Source organism: Daphnia pulex, chromosome 3, assembly GCF_021134715.1.
Source record: "Daphnia pulex isolate KAP4 chromosome 3, ASM2113471v1".
Taxonomy (NCBI): domain Eukaryota; kingdom Metazoa; phylum Arthropoda; class Branchiopoda; order Diplostraca; family Daphniidae; genus Daphnia; species Daphnia pulex.
The window spans coordinates 839,348-853,235 of NC_060019.1; the positions used below are offsets into that span (position 1 = coordinate 839,348).

A 13,888-nucleotide genomic window follows, 5' to 3' on the forward strand; every position below is an offset into this window, starting at 1 on the left:
CACATTTACAACTACTGATGTGGAACAATAAGTCTTCGTTTTTTTTGTAGCACTGATTGTGATGTTGTTGATTGAAAGGTATCGTTATCGTACGGCGTATTTTCCTTCCTTACAGTTTTCTTCATAAAAATGTTATTTCCTTTTTGGGTTGTTAGATCTGACTGAATCTTAATTATTTGTGTGTGAATTTAGTTATTTGTGTGGTAACCTAGCCTATTAATTTCTACTTGAAAATTTCAGCTGATCATGTGGCCTACATTTTGCCAAGATGTCGTCTCTTTTTCCTGTACGTACCGGCTGTACGCTTTGTAAGAAACACTTCAGAACAAATCAGGTAAATATGTTCAACTTTCTAACTGTGAGACTTTGACCATGTCTTAACTTGCCTGTTGTAGAACTTTAGTTGTCTACCTTGGAAAAGCTTGCTAGCTGTAGGATCCTATGCAACATATATTCCAAACGATTGTGTAGTTAACTTTAACTTCTGTAATTTTTTTGTTTTTTTTTTTTCATTTGAGACGCTGTGTCCTTGATAGTAATTGAGTTTTTTTTTGTGATATACAGTCTGGTGAAGTCTGAGCTTCGTCGTTGCTGCCCAATGTACTTATGGATTTGATGCAGCCAGCTGGTAAAGGGTGTTCCTCTTGCTACCTGTACTCTTGTGAGTTTCGTCAAATGAAGAAACATGAACAACTGAAGTAATTATTTCAATCAACTTTCTAATTGTCTGGGTGATTCAAAATCTTGCTTACTGTCACTGAGAGGTTTCATAGTTCAGCTATACTTGTGTCATTTTTGTTGTTAATGCATGGGAATTTACTGCTAGATAGTAATTGATTTTTTTAAAGCAGGATCAGCAGGATCATCATCCTTCTTTGTTGTAGCTTAAATCACACATTTAGTTTTTTTGTTTCAACAAAAGCTATCAGATATTGTTTTAAGAATATTTGGTTTAACTAAAACCACATAGAGCATCATTAATTGTCTTTTTTCAGAATGCATTTCAACTGATGGTGAAGATTAATTCATTTAATTTCGTTTACAGGTTTATCGTGTATCTTCACGTAGTTGCTGTCCGCTGTGGTACTTTGTTGCAGCCTATGCTGGTGATAGATCTTTCTGCATCAAATTCAATTGGCCGTGCTGTTGTCGTGTTACCGTTAAATGTTAAGAAGGGGGAAAAAAATATGGGGATAGTTATGTCTAGAAAGTAATAAACATGTTTTCGGGATTGGGAAAGGAAAGTGGAAGATGTTGGAGAGGGGTATATTTCAAGTTTGGATAAAAACAGTTAATTTTAAGTTTTAACCCTACAAACATATCCCTACCAATTAATCTCCAAACCCCACAAACTTATACCTTCCAATTCTTCACACACAAACACACACCTACCAACCCTAGATTTATACCATATCCAAATAAACCAATGTTAAACCCTAACAATGTGCTGTCTGTAATAAATAAAACTTTTTATACAAAAAACTGTTTTTTATTTATTATTTTTTTTTTTAATGTACAAAAATTTCAATAAACAGAGCGTCCGGTTCAAGGCGGTTTACTACTGCACGAGTTTAAACGCAACCCGCCACCACCGCTGCGGCAATGAGACAAAAAGCGATGGTTTCGTTTAGCGGAAATCTGCATCGTCTTTGTAACTTGACTGACGGAGATTTCCACAAAAAATAAACCATGGCTATTTGTTTCATTGGGTAGTGGATGCATTGTTTTAACTCGCACATGCTGTTATAGGAAATGTCTACGGCCCCCAGAGATATGTATCTGGACCGAGAAGAAGAGAGAAGTACGAGGCAAGTTTTTCCGGGGAGATGTAGTCATACTAGGCTTCCGGGCTAGACTCATGACCCTCCAAAAGTTGTCATCGGATCATGCGCCTTCCAAGTCCCCGTTCGACCAGAGCCCTCCCCTCCTCCTGGTTTCACAGCGGGTGAATGACCACCGGCGGGCGTTGGTTAGTGGTTAGTTAGGGAAACGGGGCCACAGAAAAGGAGGGAGCCCAGATATGCACTTGTCATTTATCTATAACAACTACACAATGTATCAGTCTTGAATTGCAGCATTCTCTCATCAGTTTACAACAGTTGATGTGATCAGTAGCGAAAGAGTTACCCTGTAAAAGCAGAATGAACATTTATTTGGATGACAATAAAATTCAAATAAGGTTGAAGTGACAAAAAATAATACCTCAAATCAATAGGACCTGTGTAAGGAAGTAAACAGGGAGATTGAAGGGTAGCATCCAACGGGTTAGCAAACAAGGAACCTTGTTGACTGTATTGTCCTTGTTCTTTTTCTTCAAAATATGACTTCTCATCAAATCTGTCATGCCAATGTGTTAGAAACCTGTAATGAAGAACCTGTAAATAAAATAACAATAAGTCACCTTGTTTATAGTATGTGTTATCAATGTGCTTGACGTCTATGATCTAGAAATAATTAAACAGTTAGTAGTGTACACTCAAAATCGGGGCATGGCTGGGATTGGCGATCTAGCAAGTCCAATACAAACAGCAGACAATTATGATGAATCCTAATAAAAGATGAGAAGAATATATGTTTCAGCAATACAGTATTAATAAAGCTAGTAATGGTTGCTACCTGTTTCATTTTGATGGAACATTCAGTAGAATACAATGATTTTGAACGACAGCAGTGAGCTGCACGACTCTTTCAATACGTTTTCTCCTGTAAGTTGATGAGATACATTAAGTTTATCAACATATACACAAAATAGAACACATCACCGACAATTTGCAGATGAAATCACTCGAATTTACCTGTAAATACATTGGTAATTTTCGAAGAAAAGATAGCTTAACTCTTGACAGCAAACCGCCATAAGCCCAAAACTGACACAAACAATTAACACGCCATCTATTAGACACGCCTAAAAACTCATTAATAAGGACTGGACGTAAGTTGCTCACAAAATTTGAAAATCGCATTTTTGTTTGCTACAACCTAGCATTCAATCTTGAGATTAGTACAAAGAACAAAGCTCACTTGCTAGTTTTATGCAAATTTTCCGGAAGTATACCGGAAGTAAGCGATAGCGCCTTAACCATTGAGCTGTCATCAAAATAAACTAAATATTCGTGATCTACGTGAAATTTGGGGTCGAATAGGTGGGATTTAAACGAAATCCAAAATTTGGCCAAAATCGAGAATTTTCCTGATGCATAGAATTTATTTTCATGTGATCATGACAACGATCTATCGATAAAATGTGAACGATATGATAATACATTTAAGAGAATTAAAACATGGAGAGTGAAAAAATGGAGAGATGGAGTAACTACAATACGCAATTACAGCACATGTCACATATCCACTTCGATTACACTTACACGACACGATTTCATTAAGTTCATACAGTTTGAGTACTGGAGCTATCCTTTTGCGGGCCCCAGTAGGCCTTCATCCCCGTCAGCTGCGTGAAGGTGGTTCGATACCACTCTCATTGACCCTTGAATGGCTGCAAGTCGACTCTTCCGCCTGAAACGGCGCCACGCATTAGGCTGTATGTTGAGGGAGTTGGCCACCGCGTTGTTGGACGGCATCCAGGAGCCCAACGCGCCGATCACCACCGGAAGCGTCGGTCCAAGGTGACCATATTTGGCCACTTTCCGGTCGAATCCAGCTTGTAGGGATTCCGGAGCATCAAAAGGTATCGTCACGTCGATGATGAGCTGCGGTGTTGCGGAGGTGATGACGATATCTGGGCGGAGGGTAGTGTCCGGGAACACCTGGTTGACACGAATCGTGTGACCGGCCCTGCAGATGATTTTGGCCAGTTCCAGCAGAATTGCGTCATGTCGCCGTCCGATTTCCGGAAGGTTGACCCGGCAATGGCTGGTCACATGTGACGTGGTCTCGGCGTCCGTCCTGCACCTTCGGCACTTCTTGTCAGGAGCCGAAATTCCAGGTGTGCCGAAAAGAGGTAGGATGGATAGTCGGCTGCGATGGATCAGCTTCCATTCTTCGAAGTTGAGTTTGGTGCGTGATGATGTGAGCCTGGCGATGTCGCTCGACGAGTCCAAAAGGAGACCCCTTGCCACTCTTCCCTGGTTTGAGGCGTTGGAGAGCTCGGTTGTCCATCGGCCCCTGATCACCGTCCTCAATCCGCGGACAGCCTTGCTCGACAGGCAGGAGACGTCATCAGCGATCACTTTTGAAAGGGAACTATCGCTGGATACGTCGATCCTTGCGTGAAGACGCCTGGCTGCTTTTCGCGTTCGAGTCCATGTGTTCGGACCGCACCCGTAGAACCGAGTGTCGTACAGGCCACCCTGTGTTGAGCCAGACAGGAAATCGGAGAGGGGGAGCGGCACATCCGTGGCTTGGTCAATACCCCTGGAGACGGTTTTCTCAAGTTGGGCTCTGGCAACGAGACGGACAACTTGATCTTTGCTGTCCAACAGCTGAACGGCCCTGGCAATCGTCCACACATCAGCGTCTTTTTTAAGCTGAGAGGCGCCAAGCCCCCCAGCCCTCCGGTCAGCAAACAAGAAAGCAGTGTGGGCTGTGTGTGGCACGTATGCCACTTGGCGGAGGAATTCCGCACATCGAGTGTCCAGCTCGTCAAGGAAGCCCCTCTGTACGCGGCCGGTCGCTAGGTGATGCGAGAGAGACGGCAGGAGGTGCGCACGAAATACCTCCAGCTTCTGCCAAGGAGCCAGCAAGGAATCCGCAATCTTGACTAGCTTCTCACGGAGGTCTGTGGCTGGTCTGAAGGTGAGCTTAGTTCCCATAGGGACGCCAAGATAATTTTCATACTCCCCTACATCCAGCGCCCGAATCTGGACACCGTTGATGGAGAGCTTCGTGGACGTGCTGGCTCTACCGTTGGTGATGGTGAGAGAAGAGCACTTCTTGGCATTGAAGCGGAGACCAAGAATTGAGGCTGTCGAATTCATTCCATCGATAGTCGATTGGAGGCTGGTAGTGTCGGAGTCGGCCGCAGAGATGTCGTCAGCATAGGAAGTGGATTTCAGGCGAGTATTGAAGAGCTGAAACCCATGGGAGTTCGCCTTGGCCCGGCGGACTAGAGGCTCCGCTGCAAGATTAAAAATTATGGAGCTAAGCCCATCGCCTTGGCGGACTCCGGATGTCGGTCTCACCATCACCAGCTCCTTGCCGACAACGAAATGGAACTCGTTATGTTGGTAGATGTCGGTCAGGATGCTCCTTAGGGCCGGAGGGACTGGAAGACTGCAGAAGAGTTGGTTGAGGTAGTCATGAGGAAGTGATCCAAAAGCATTGGCCAAGTCCAGCCAGCAGATTGTTAAGTTTCTTTTCTGGGACTTGGCCTCCTCGATGGCACTCTCGAGCAGCATTGTGTGCTCCTGTATTCCGTGCACCCCCGGGAGGAAACCTTTCTGCTCCGGTGAAAGCCACTCGTTGCCGCTGGCCACTGTGGTGATCCGGGAGGCAATGCATCCGGAGAAGAGCTTGTACAGCGTTGAGAGGAGTGAGATGGGTCGGAAGTTGCTGTAGTCTTCAGTCGACCCTTTCTTGTAGATCGGGATGGTTCGGGCCGATTTCCAGCACTTCGGTACACCAAGGCGCCATACTGCGGCATAAAGGACCTCCAGCAGGCGACATTCCGGATCCAGACGGGAGATGTCCTTGTACTCGACTCCGTCCGCTCCTGGGGCCGTGTTTGAGGCTCTTTTGAGTTTCCTGGCAATCTCGGATCTTGCTGGTGGGCTGGCAAGATGTTCGAGCTCTTCCTCAGATGGATTAGACCAGCTGCATCCATCGTACACCCGCCTCGCTTCAAGTACTGCTGCCTCGGACGGGCGGGGCTGTTCATATGCACCCTTCAAGAAGTCAGTGGCAGCCTCAACAGTGCCGGTGTAGGCCTGGGAGGTCTCGCCCAGCACCTTCCGCACAGCTCGTTTCGGGAATCGCTTGAAAAGGGCTTGGATTCGGCCGGCCTCTTCCTTCTTCTTGGTGTTGTCTTTTTTTTTAATCCGCTGTTGTTGTCTTGACTGCTGTCTTCTGTGAGCTACAGGGCTGTTCCGTGATCGCTCCTGAACCACTTGCTTTCTGCTGGCAGTAAGATCGTCCGACTTTTTAGTGAGTCGATGCCAGTCGGCAGCGCAGCTTTCTGTCGCCAGATCCACATCCTCACGGTTGGAGCAGCGTAAGAAAACCGGAGCCCAAAGGTTAAAGAAAGCCTCAGCTGGAGATAAGGTGGAATCGACGGCCTCCTCCGCATCGTCATCGCTCCCGTCCGATTCCGTTTCGCTATCAAGTGGCATAGTGATCACGGTTCCAGCACTCCGAGGTGGTTGATTGCAGCGGAGTGAAGCGTCCACCGATAGGTTGGTGTCAGAAACTTGTGTTGAGGTCGGAGGCTCCACTGGATAGGCAGCCCAACCGGTTGCGTCGAGAGCCCGTTGTGTTGTTAAAAGAGGAGATGGGTCATCAGAGTGTTCACTCTCAACGCTGGTGAGGTTGTGGTTGGCTGGAAGAGCGAGAGTGGCGGCTTGTGAGACCGGGAGCAAAGAAGGAGCAACGGCTGATGATGTTGGAGGCGAGTTGTTGGTGACGCCATGGTTGTTGATGTTTCCCCTCCTATGCTGACGGCCCTCGGCCAGCGTGGTCGGCGAGCGACGTTCCGGTGGTGGGAACCAGGAGTCATCACTGGCTCCTGAAGCAAGATTTCCATCCGGGGTCTCAACAGCCACCAACTGAGCAGGAGCAGGTGAGAGCGGAGTGGTGCTAGGAGCCGAAGCGTCTGTCCAAGTTGGTGAGATGGCCGGCGCAGCTGCCGATTGCCTGGTAGAACTAGATGGCCGGCATGGAAGCGAACAGTACTGGCGGCTACGCGAGGTTCGAGAAAAGTAGTTACAGCAGGCTGTGTTGCGACAGCGGATGAAAGTCACGGCATTCGTCGATGAGCGGCCAGGAGTGGTAGCAGGACGGCCGGACGGAGAAGGAGCCCAAGATGTGTCGAGGCTTCTGGCAGCTGGAGAGCTGGAAGGAGACTCAGTGTAGATAGGTGGGGCAGCTGGTAGGCTAACGGCTGGAGCTGGAACGACTGATTTCTGGCCACGGCCCAGACGCTTGGCAGCTGCAGTAGCGATGACTGACGGGTAGCAGGCGGCCGAGCAGAATTTCTTTCTGTTGTTGGAGCTGAAGAAAGTGTTGGTGCATGCCTCGTTCCCGCAAGCCTTTTCCATCTTTGAAGAGTTGGTGTAGTAGAGTCGGTGTAGTAGAGTCGGTGAGGTAGAGTCGGTGTAGTAGAATCGGTGTAGTTGAGTCGGTGTAGTAGAATCGGTGTGGTCGAAGAGAGCTGTAAACGGAGAGACGGCTGGCGCCCAGATGATCAGTAGATAGTAAAATTCTTAAAATTTAGCTTGCCGGAGGAATAAAATATGATGATAATAATGATGATGATGATGTAGGGAGCGTCGAGAGACTCCGTTAGTTAAAGTGGCTTTATTCCTCGATGCCAAGTGTCATTCTTGCATGCCCCAGTGGCAGCTGCCATCTGGTGGCGTTGTTGGAGTGCTGGATGGAGGCCACCTGGTGGAGAAAGTTGAAAACTCGGGCCGTAGCGTGGAGCAGAGATCAGAATAAAAAAAATGCAGATGAATGAATGAGAGGATGGCTGGGTCAGCTCGGACAAAAATCAGCAGTGGCGTAGATTGATCATGCGGAGATGAAGACGAGCAAGCAATATTTTAGAACCTGCCCATTAGTTGAGTCCAGTGGAGCAGAATCAGCCGGGGCAGCGGTGAGGTGCCGAACAGAGTGGAGATAGAGAAGTTGTCGTAGCCGAAAAGTGGTTGCAGCCAAGATGTGCGGTGTGGTGGTGGGAAGCGATGCGGTGATGGCCAGCTGCGGTGGAAACCAAGCTAGACCAAATGCGGCAGCTAGGCTAAAAATCAAAGTCGGAGCACCAGAGGATTAGCTCGGGCACTGGAGTAGAAGAAAGAGCCTCGGTGTAGTAATGGGAGCGGCCAAGAATAGTCGGAGCACCGTAGATAGTTCGCTGGGCAGCGGAGTAGAGTTTTGCACGGCAAACAGGTGTAAGGCGCAAAACAGTAGGAAGGACCTCTAGCGGCAGAAAGTTGGAGCTTGGGCCAGGGCGTTGGGCTGTCAGATGGATTGACACAGTAAAATAAAACTTGCCCGAGTGCACTAAAATCACGACCGAAATGTGGGGAACACTTAACTGCACGAGTGGGCGCACTTTGGGGCACGAAAAGTCAGGATTTCTCACGAAAACAAGCAAGATCTTGGGAGCTGTTTACACACACGACCGAACGCTGCCGTAGCAGACGACGTCATATCGAGAATTTTCCTGAACTATAGTTCAGGAAAATTCTCAAAACCGGAAGTACGCGTACGTACAAAAGAAAACATGAACTTTACCACAAATTTGACGAAGATCACGAATATGTGGTTCTTTTGTGCGTCAGATGAATATTTACTGAACTACTGACATAAATGAGAAAACCGGAAGTAGAAAAAAAAAGCAATTATCGAACATTTAACAAGTGAGCTTTGTTGCTGGAATAGTAATCGTCAGTTATCACTAAATATTTCAACAAAATAACTGCCAATAAATGTTTAAAGAGATGTGCAAAGTAACTGAAACTGACTGTTTTGACAGCTGCAAATTATCAAAAAGCCATCTAGCGTTAGAAAAAAGAAACGTCCAAGTAAAACTTCGGTTGCGCGTAAGAACTAAGAAGGGCCTGATTTTGGAAACAATTACACAGACAGAGTTTAACGTAACTAGACCTAACCTACGAAAATAAGTCAATTGTTGGGTACCTGGGCATAATCCCGTGGTGAGTGACTTCAGGTGGGTCACGGTGGACGGAAGCGACCATTGAAGTGGTTTAACTCGTCATTGAAGTAGAAAAAAGTTGTGTAGCACGAGTAGTAAGAGTAAAATCACGAGTAGCAGCGAAGCTAAATGAGCGTACGTCGCGAAGATGAGGATGCGGCAGAACGTTGGTGGAAGTCACTCTTCTGTCATAGACAAAGGCTAGCATTGGGTCAAGGATCTCTGTGCCAGGGCCACACAATTTCAATAAAGAAACTGCGTTGGAGATTGAGTGACACCTGTGGCTGACTCGCGATATCCGGGAAGTAATGATTCCTTTGTTGTTGTTGTTAACTGTGGCCCGTTGATCCATTTCATACTAGGGAGGAGTTGCCAGTACAATTTATGTTTCTTCCCAGTTTCACTTGCACAATATCCATTCCTAAAAAATGTGATCTGTTCACGGAAATCTAAATCATAACAAATAATGATGATGATTAAACAGAAAGGAGATAAGAATACTACTTAAAACCTAGGGTATAAATTAAACCTACGTGTTCAACATCAAACGGCGTTTGGACAATTTACTATAAGATATGAATTGTACACCAGACGATGATGAACTGATTGTCTGAATCCTCCTTTACATAAAAGCATAATATTAATGGATGTATACCATTTAAGACTATAAATGTTTACGTTTTAAATGAACTAAACACTTTACACGTAGTTTTTCACAATGGAAATAAATGGAGATAAATGAAGATAAATAAATAACCTTTTCAAGACACACCAATAACATTCAACGTGAATGGAAGCGGCCATTGCATTGTTGATGTTGATGAATTAATCGACAGCATCTGGTGGGAGATTTGGGTACCTTTTTATTACATGAGTTACACCTTTACATCATATTGCTAACAAAATATCTACGATAACAATTAAGAGAAGATTTCCAATATTTATTCTGAAATCAATATATTACAAAAAGCTTAAAAATCACGTAAAAACTGCTAGTAAATAAAGTAAAACTTAGTTGCAACGAAAAAGATCAAGTCCACAAACATGCACAACAGACCGACTGGCTCACGGTGGAAGATGAAAAAGTCCAAAACTGGATGAAAAATGACGAGTCCATGCTCCATGGCCAAGCGGCCAGTGTCCCTAGATGACTGGCGGTTTTCGAGTAGTGTGCACTGGTGAACGAGTCTAGCGGTCTAGCCGCCTGGATCCCCGGCCTTGGACAGGCATTAAGTACACTAGTAATGCCATCCAATTAAGGAAAACAAGCAACTTTTATCTGTATTTCTCCTGTTGCACAATGAATCCCTAAAGGAAATTCCTTTTTAAACTCTGAGGCAGACTTATTAAATGTCAACAATCCTCTTACAGAAAAACTATCTTCTTACAGAGAAAAATATCCCTCATAAGATAGGCAATTTGCAAGCCACAGGCTGACCAGTGACCACTAAGCACTGACTGTGTCACTATTACTATTATATTGGGAAAAGTAAACAAACATAAATGGTTTGAGAAGAAATGGAAACTGAAGTCAGTTGCAACATCTCCGAAATTTTCAATCGATTAAAGACAAATGTCTAATAAAGCTAAAATACTTACTTGAAGTCTTGAACAATGCATTTTAATTGATTTGATTAGTTTTAGTATTTATATTCAATTGAAAAACAAATTATTTGATTTAAAAAAATTATTTGGCTGCCATTTTACAGCGCTGCCTCTACGACTAGCCGGCCTTTTTCTTGTTTACATTTCTGATAAAGAGACCTTGGAAGTCTCATTGACAGACAGCTGAGAGAACTTGCTAGTTAACAAAATACCTTTGGTCGTACTGATATCTTTCTTTCAATTAGAAATGTCCGAAACGATGGGAAAAGTAAGTTTGAGTTATTCAGTAATTGAACTTTTGTACAATTAGCTATAAAAATGTTTAATTTACAGTATTTGTTAAAGTTTAGTAACACAGCACTTGAAAGTAAAAAAATTCACTGTAGAATATGAATCAGAGGTGTTCAGTTACTGAAACTAATCAATGAATAATCCTCAGACTATCACCTGCCGTGCAGCTGTTGCTTGGGCCGCAAAGGAACCACTCAGCCTTGAAACCATTGAAGTTGCACCTCCTCAAGCTGGAGAAGTCCGTATCAAGATTGTTGCCACTGGTGTATGTCACACTGATGCATACACTTTAGATGGACATGATCCTGAAGGCATCTTTCCATGCATCCTTGGTCACGAAGGAGGTGGCATTGTTGAAAGTGTTGGAGAAGGAGTGACTTCTGTGTCCCCTGGTATAAACTGCAATTTTAACATTAGTAACAACTGCCAACTAATAAATCTATTTACCTCTCTTTAATTCAAAACCTTTCAAGGTGACCATGTGATTCCACTTTACACTCCACAGTGCTATGACTGCAAGTTTTGTAAGTCTCCCAAGACAAATTTGTGTGTAAAGATTCGAGCCACCCAAGTAAGGATCTCTTTATCAATAGAAATACAAAATATTACATTGAAATCCTCTTTGTAGGGCAAAGGATTGATGCCAGATGGGACGACTCGATTCAAATGTAAAGGAAAGGACATTTTCCATTTCATGGGATGCTCTACCTTTTCTGAATATACCGTCTGCGCAGAGATTTCGGTTGCCAAGGTATATTTTTCAGTTGTTTATGACACCTTCTCGTGCATATTTAATTTCATTGCGTGTGTAGGTAAACGCTGTTGCTCCCCTTGGAAAAGTGTGCCTTTTGGGATGTGGTATTTCAACTGGATACGGAGCAGCTTTGAACACTGCTGGAGTAGAGCCGGGCTCCACAGTGGCTATCTGGGGATTAGGTAATTTTTCCATTATTAAAGTTTGCCTTTTCTGAAACTAATAATTGAACTACAGGATAACCTAATCTTATTCTACTGTTTACAGGTGCTGTTGGTTTGGCCGTTGCCATGGGATGTCAGCAAGCTGGTGCCAGCCGTATTATTGGTGTTGATATTAACCCTGCAAAGTTTGAATTCGGTAATTGAATGAGAATGAGTTTAAAAAAATGTATTTGATTTTAAACTTAGTTTTGCGACACTTACAGCCAAGAAGTTTGGAGTTACTGAGTTCGTCAATCCCAAGGATCACGAAAAGCCTATTCAAACCGTCTTGGTTGACATGACCGATGGTGGAGTTGACTATTCGTTTGAATGCATCGGAAATGTGGCTTGCATGGTAATATTCAGCATTATAATTTTTTTTTTCTTACTAAAATATCAACTTTGACCAACTGTTATTTAGAGAGCTGCATTGGAGTCTTGCCATCGAGGTTGGGGAGTTTCTGTCATTATCGGCGTAGCCGCTTCCGGCCAGGAAATTTCGACGCGACCTTTCCAATTGGTGACTGGTCGTGTCTGGAAGGGAACAGCTTTCGGAGGTATTTATTCTAACAGATTTTCTTTTAATAAACAATTAATCGTAAAAAAATTAATTTAAAGGCTGGAAATCTCGCGATAGTGTCCCACGTCTTGTTGAGGATTACCTTAATAAGAAAGTTAAAGTTGATGAATTTGTTTCTCACGATGTGCCTTATGAGGAAATCAACAATGCGTTTCACTTGATGCATTCTGGCCAAAGGTGATTCGAATCCTGTACATAAAATGTTGAAAATTAGTGGATAATCGAATTTTTCAAATTATTTTTGTCTAGCATCCGCTCTGTCGTTCATTTCTAACCCAGAAGAGCTGCTGGTTTTTTCCAAACCGAAAAGTCTTATAGTAACAGGTTAAGTTTTTGGTTTTTTGGTAAATACACACATTTTTCTGTTGAAAGATTTTACGTTTTTAATCAAATCGCGATGCCTAGAAATAGCAAATTTCACGGCTTGACATTCATAAAAATTTCATATAGCTGAAATTTCATTCCGATCTTTGTGTAGTCATATGAGAAACGTGACTTTCAAATGTTTAATCGTTGCGTAAATGCCTGGCTTCATACTACATTCCATTCGAAGCTTTTTTATGTTCGTGCTGACGCATCCCAAAATACCCAAAGAAATCGACAGATATCCAGTTCTCTATAGGACGTAAACAGAGCTTGAACGAGGTAATTCAAAAATCAATAATGAACACGGAAATCAGAGAAAATCGCGATAAATCCTTCATCGCATGTCAAGCATTATTGCATCGCAAAAAAAGGCGATTGAAAATTGCCACGTTTCACGCGCCATAGATCCAAGGACAAAATTTCCTTGGCTGGTCAAATTACTGCAGACAGAAAGCCGCATTTTCAACTGCAATAAGCAAATTGGACGTCAATTACAAAACAGCTTCCCACTACAATAAAGAAAAAGTAGCCGATGCTGAGGACCAGCAAAATCGTATTTCGTATCGAGTCTTTTTGTCAACCGATCATCTTCGTTCTCCCGTTAACATGCGACACAATCCTTAACCATATGCGCTTCTGACTCAGCTGTTCAAGAATTTACAAGACGACCTTGGCGCTGACAAATGAGGATTCTTTATTCCCCGGCTGAGAAACAACAACGGTGCTGTGGTTAGCTCCCGATATGGTTTCTGAACGAAATGACATGATAAGGAAGTTCTATGGGAAAGGATACTTGGTAAAAGGCAAAAATTGTTTCCCCTTCCTAGATAGATAAAATTACACAGGTACATGAATGCAGCACCAAAAACGGTGTTACAGCATCCACAAAACTGCAAATGTTTTCATGTGGCAACCGCAACACAATAGAATGTACGTAACTTAATTGGTTAAACTTTGATGGTACAGCTAGATTAACACTTTAAAGACAATGGATGAGAATCGTCAGCATTCTAGGAATTCTTCTAGTGACAACACACATGAGGTCTGACAGCTAATTTGCAATGTAAATTAATCCTAAATTATACAAAGCTCCACTGTGGGATCTTGCTTGCCTTGAAAGCGGTGTAGGTTTCACACATTAGTTACACCTTTTTGGATAAGGTCCACAAATCATAACAAAACATGAGTTGAGATTGTCACACGGTCCTTGAATAAAAAATTACCAGGAGTGCCACAAGACAAGGATACCCAGAATTGAAAAT

General features: G+C 43.6%; 1 protein-coding gene and 2 long non-coding RNA genes across 6 annotated transcripts; 2 read left to right on the forward strand and 1 right to left on the reverse strand.

The window, feature by feature from the left end:
* Positions 1 to 39: 39 nt before the first annotated feature.
* LOC124190837 lies at positions 40 to 1,176 on the forward strand. Of its 2 annotated transcripts, XR_006873113.1 has the most exons (4): positions 40 to 78; positions 193 to 334; positions 565 to 698; positions 1,046 to 1,176. It is a non-coding gene; the product is annotated as an uncharacterized LOC124190837 (long non-coding RNA). The 2 variants fall into 2 exon arrangements; XR_006873112.1 differs by having other exon boundaries at positions 59 to 334.
* A 791-nt stretch (positions 1,177 to 1,967) lies between these two features.
* Positions 1,968 to 9,939, reverse strand: LOC124190835. Of its 3 annotated transcripts, XR_006873111.1 has the most exons (8): positions 9,506 to 9,939; positions 9,361 to 9,447; positions 9,106 to 9,276; positions 8,812 to 9,012; positions 2,617 to 2,703; positions 2,475 to 2,548; positions 2,203 to 2,375; positions 1,968 to 2,128 (listed from the first exon to the last, which is right to left on the reverse strand). It is a non-coding gene; the product is annotated as an uncharacterized LOC124190835 (long non-coding RNA). The 3 variants fall into 3 exon arrangements; XR_006873110.1 differs by having other exon boundaries at positions 8,812 to 9,276; positions 9,585 to 9,939; XR_006873109.1 differs by having other exon boundaries at positions 8,812 to 9,276.
* A 620-nt stretch (positions 9,940 to 10,559) lies between these two features.
* LOC124190834 (alcohol dehydrogenase class-3-like) lies at positions 10,560 to 12,631 on the forward strand. The gene is made up of 10 exons (XM_046583703.1): positions 10,560 to 10,700; positions 10,872 to 11,115; positions 11,197 to 11,294; positions 11,352 to 11,474; positions 11,536 to 11,659; positions 11,745 to 11,837; positions 11,905 to 12,035; positions 12,102 to 12,237; positions 12,299 to 12,437; positions 12,510 to 12,631. Exons 1-10 carry the CDS (start codon positions 10,680 to 10,682, stop codon positions 12,532 to 12,534), a joined length of 1,134 nt encoding a protein of 377 aa, XP_046439659.1. The 5' UTR covers positions 10,560 to 10,679; the 3' UTR covers positions 12,535 to 12,631.
* The last annotated feature ends 1,257 nt before the right edge of the window (positions 12,632 to 13,888 follow it).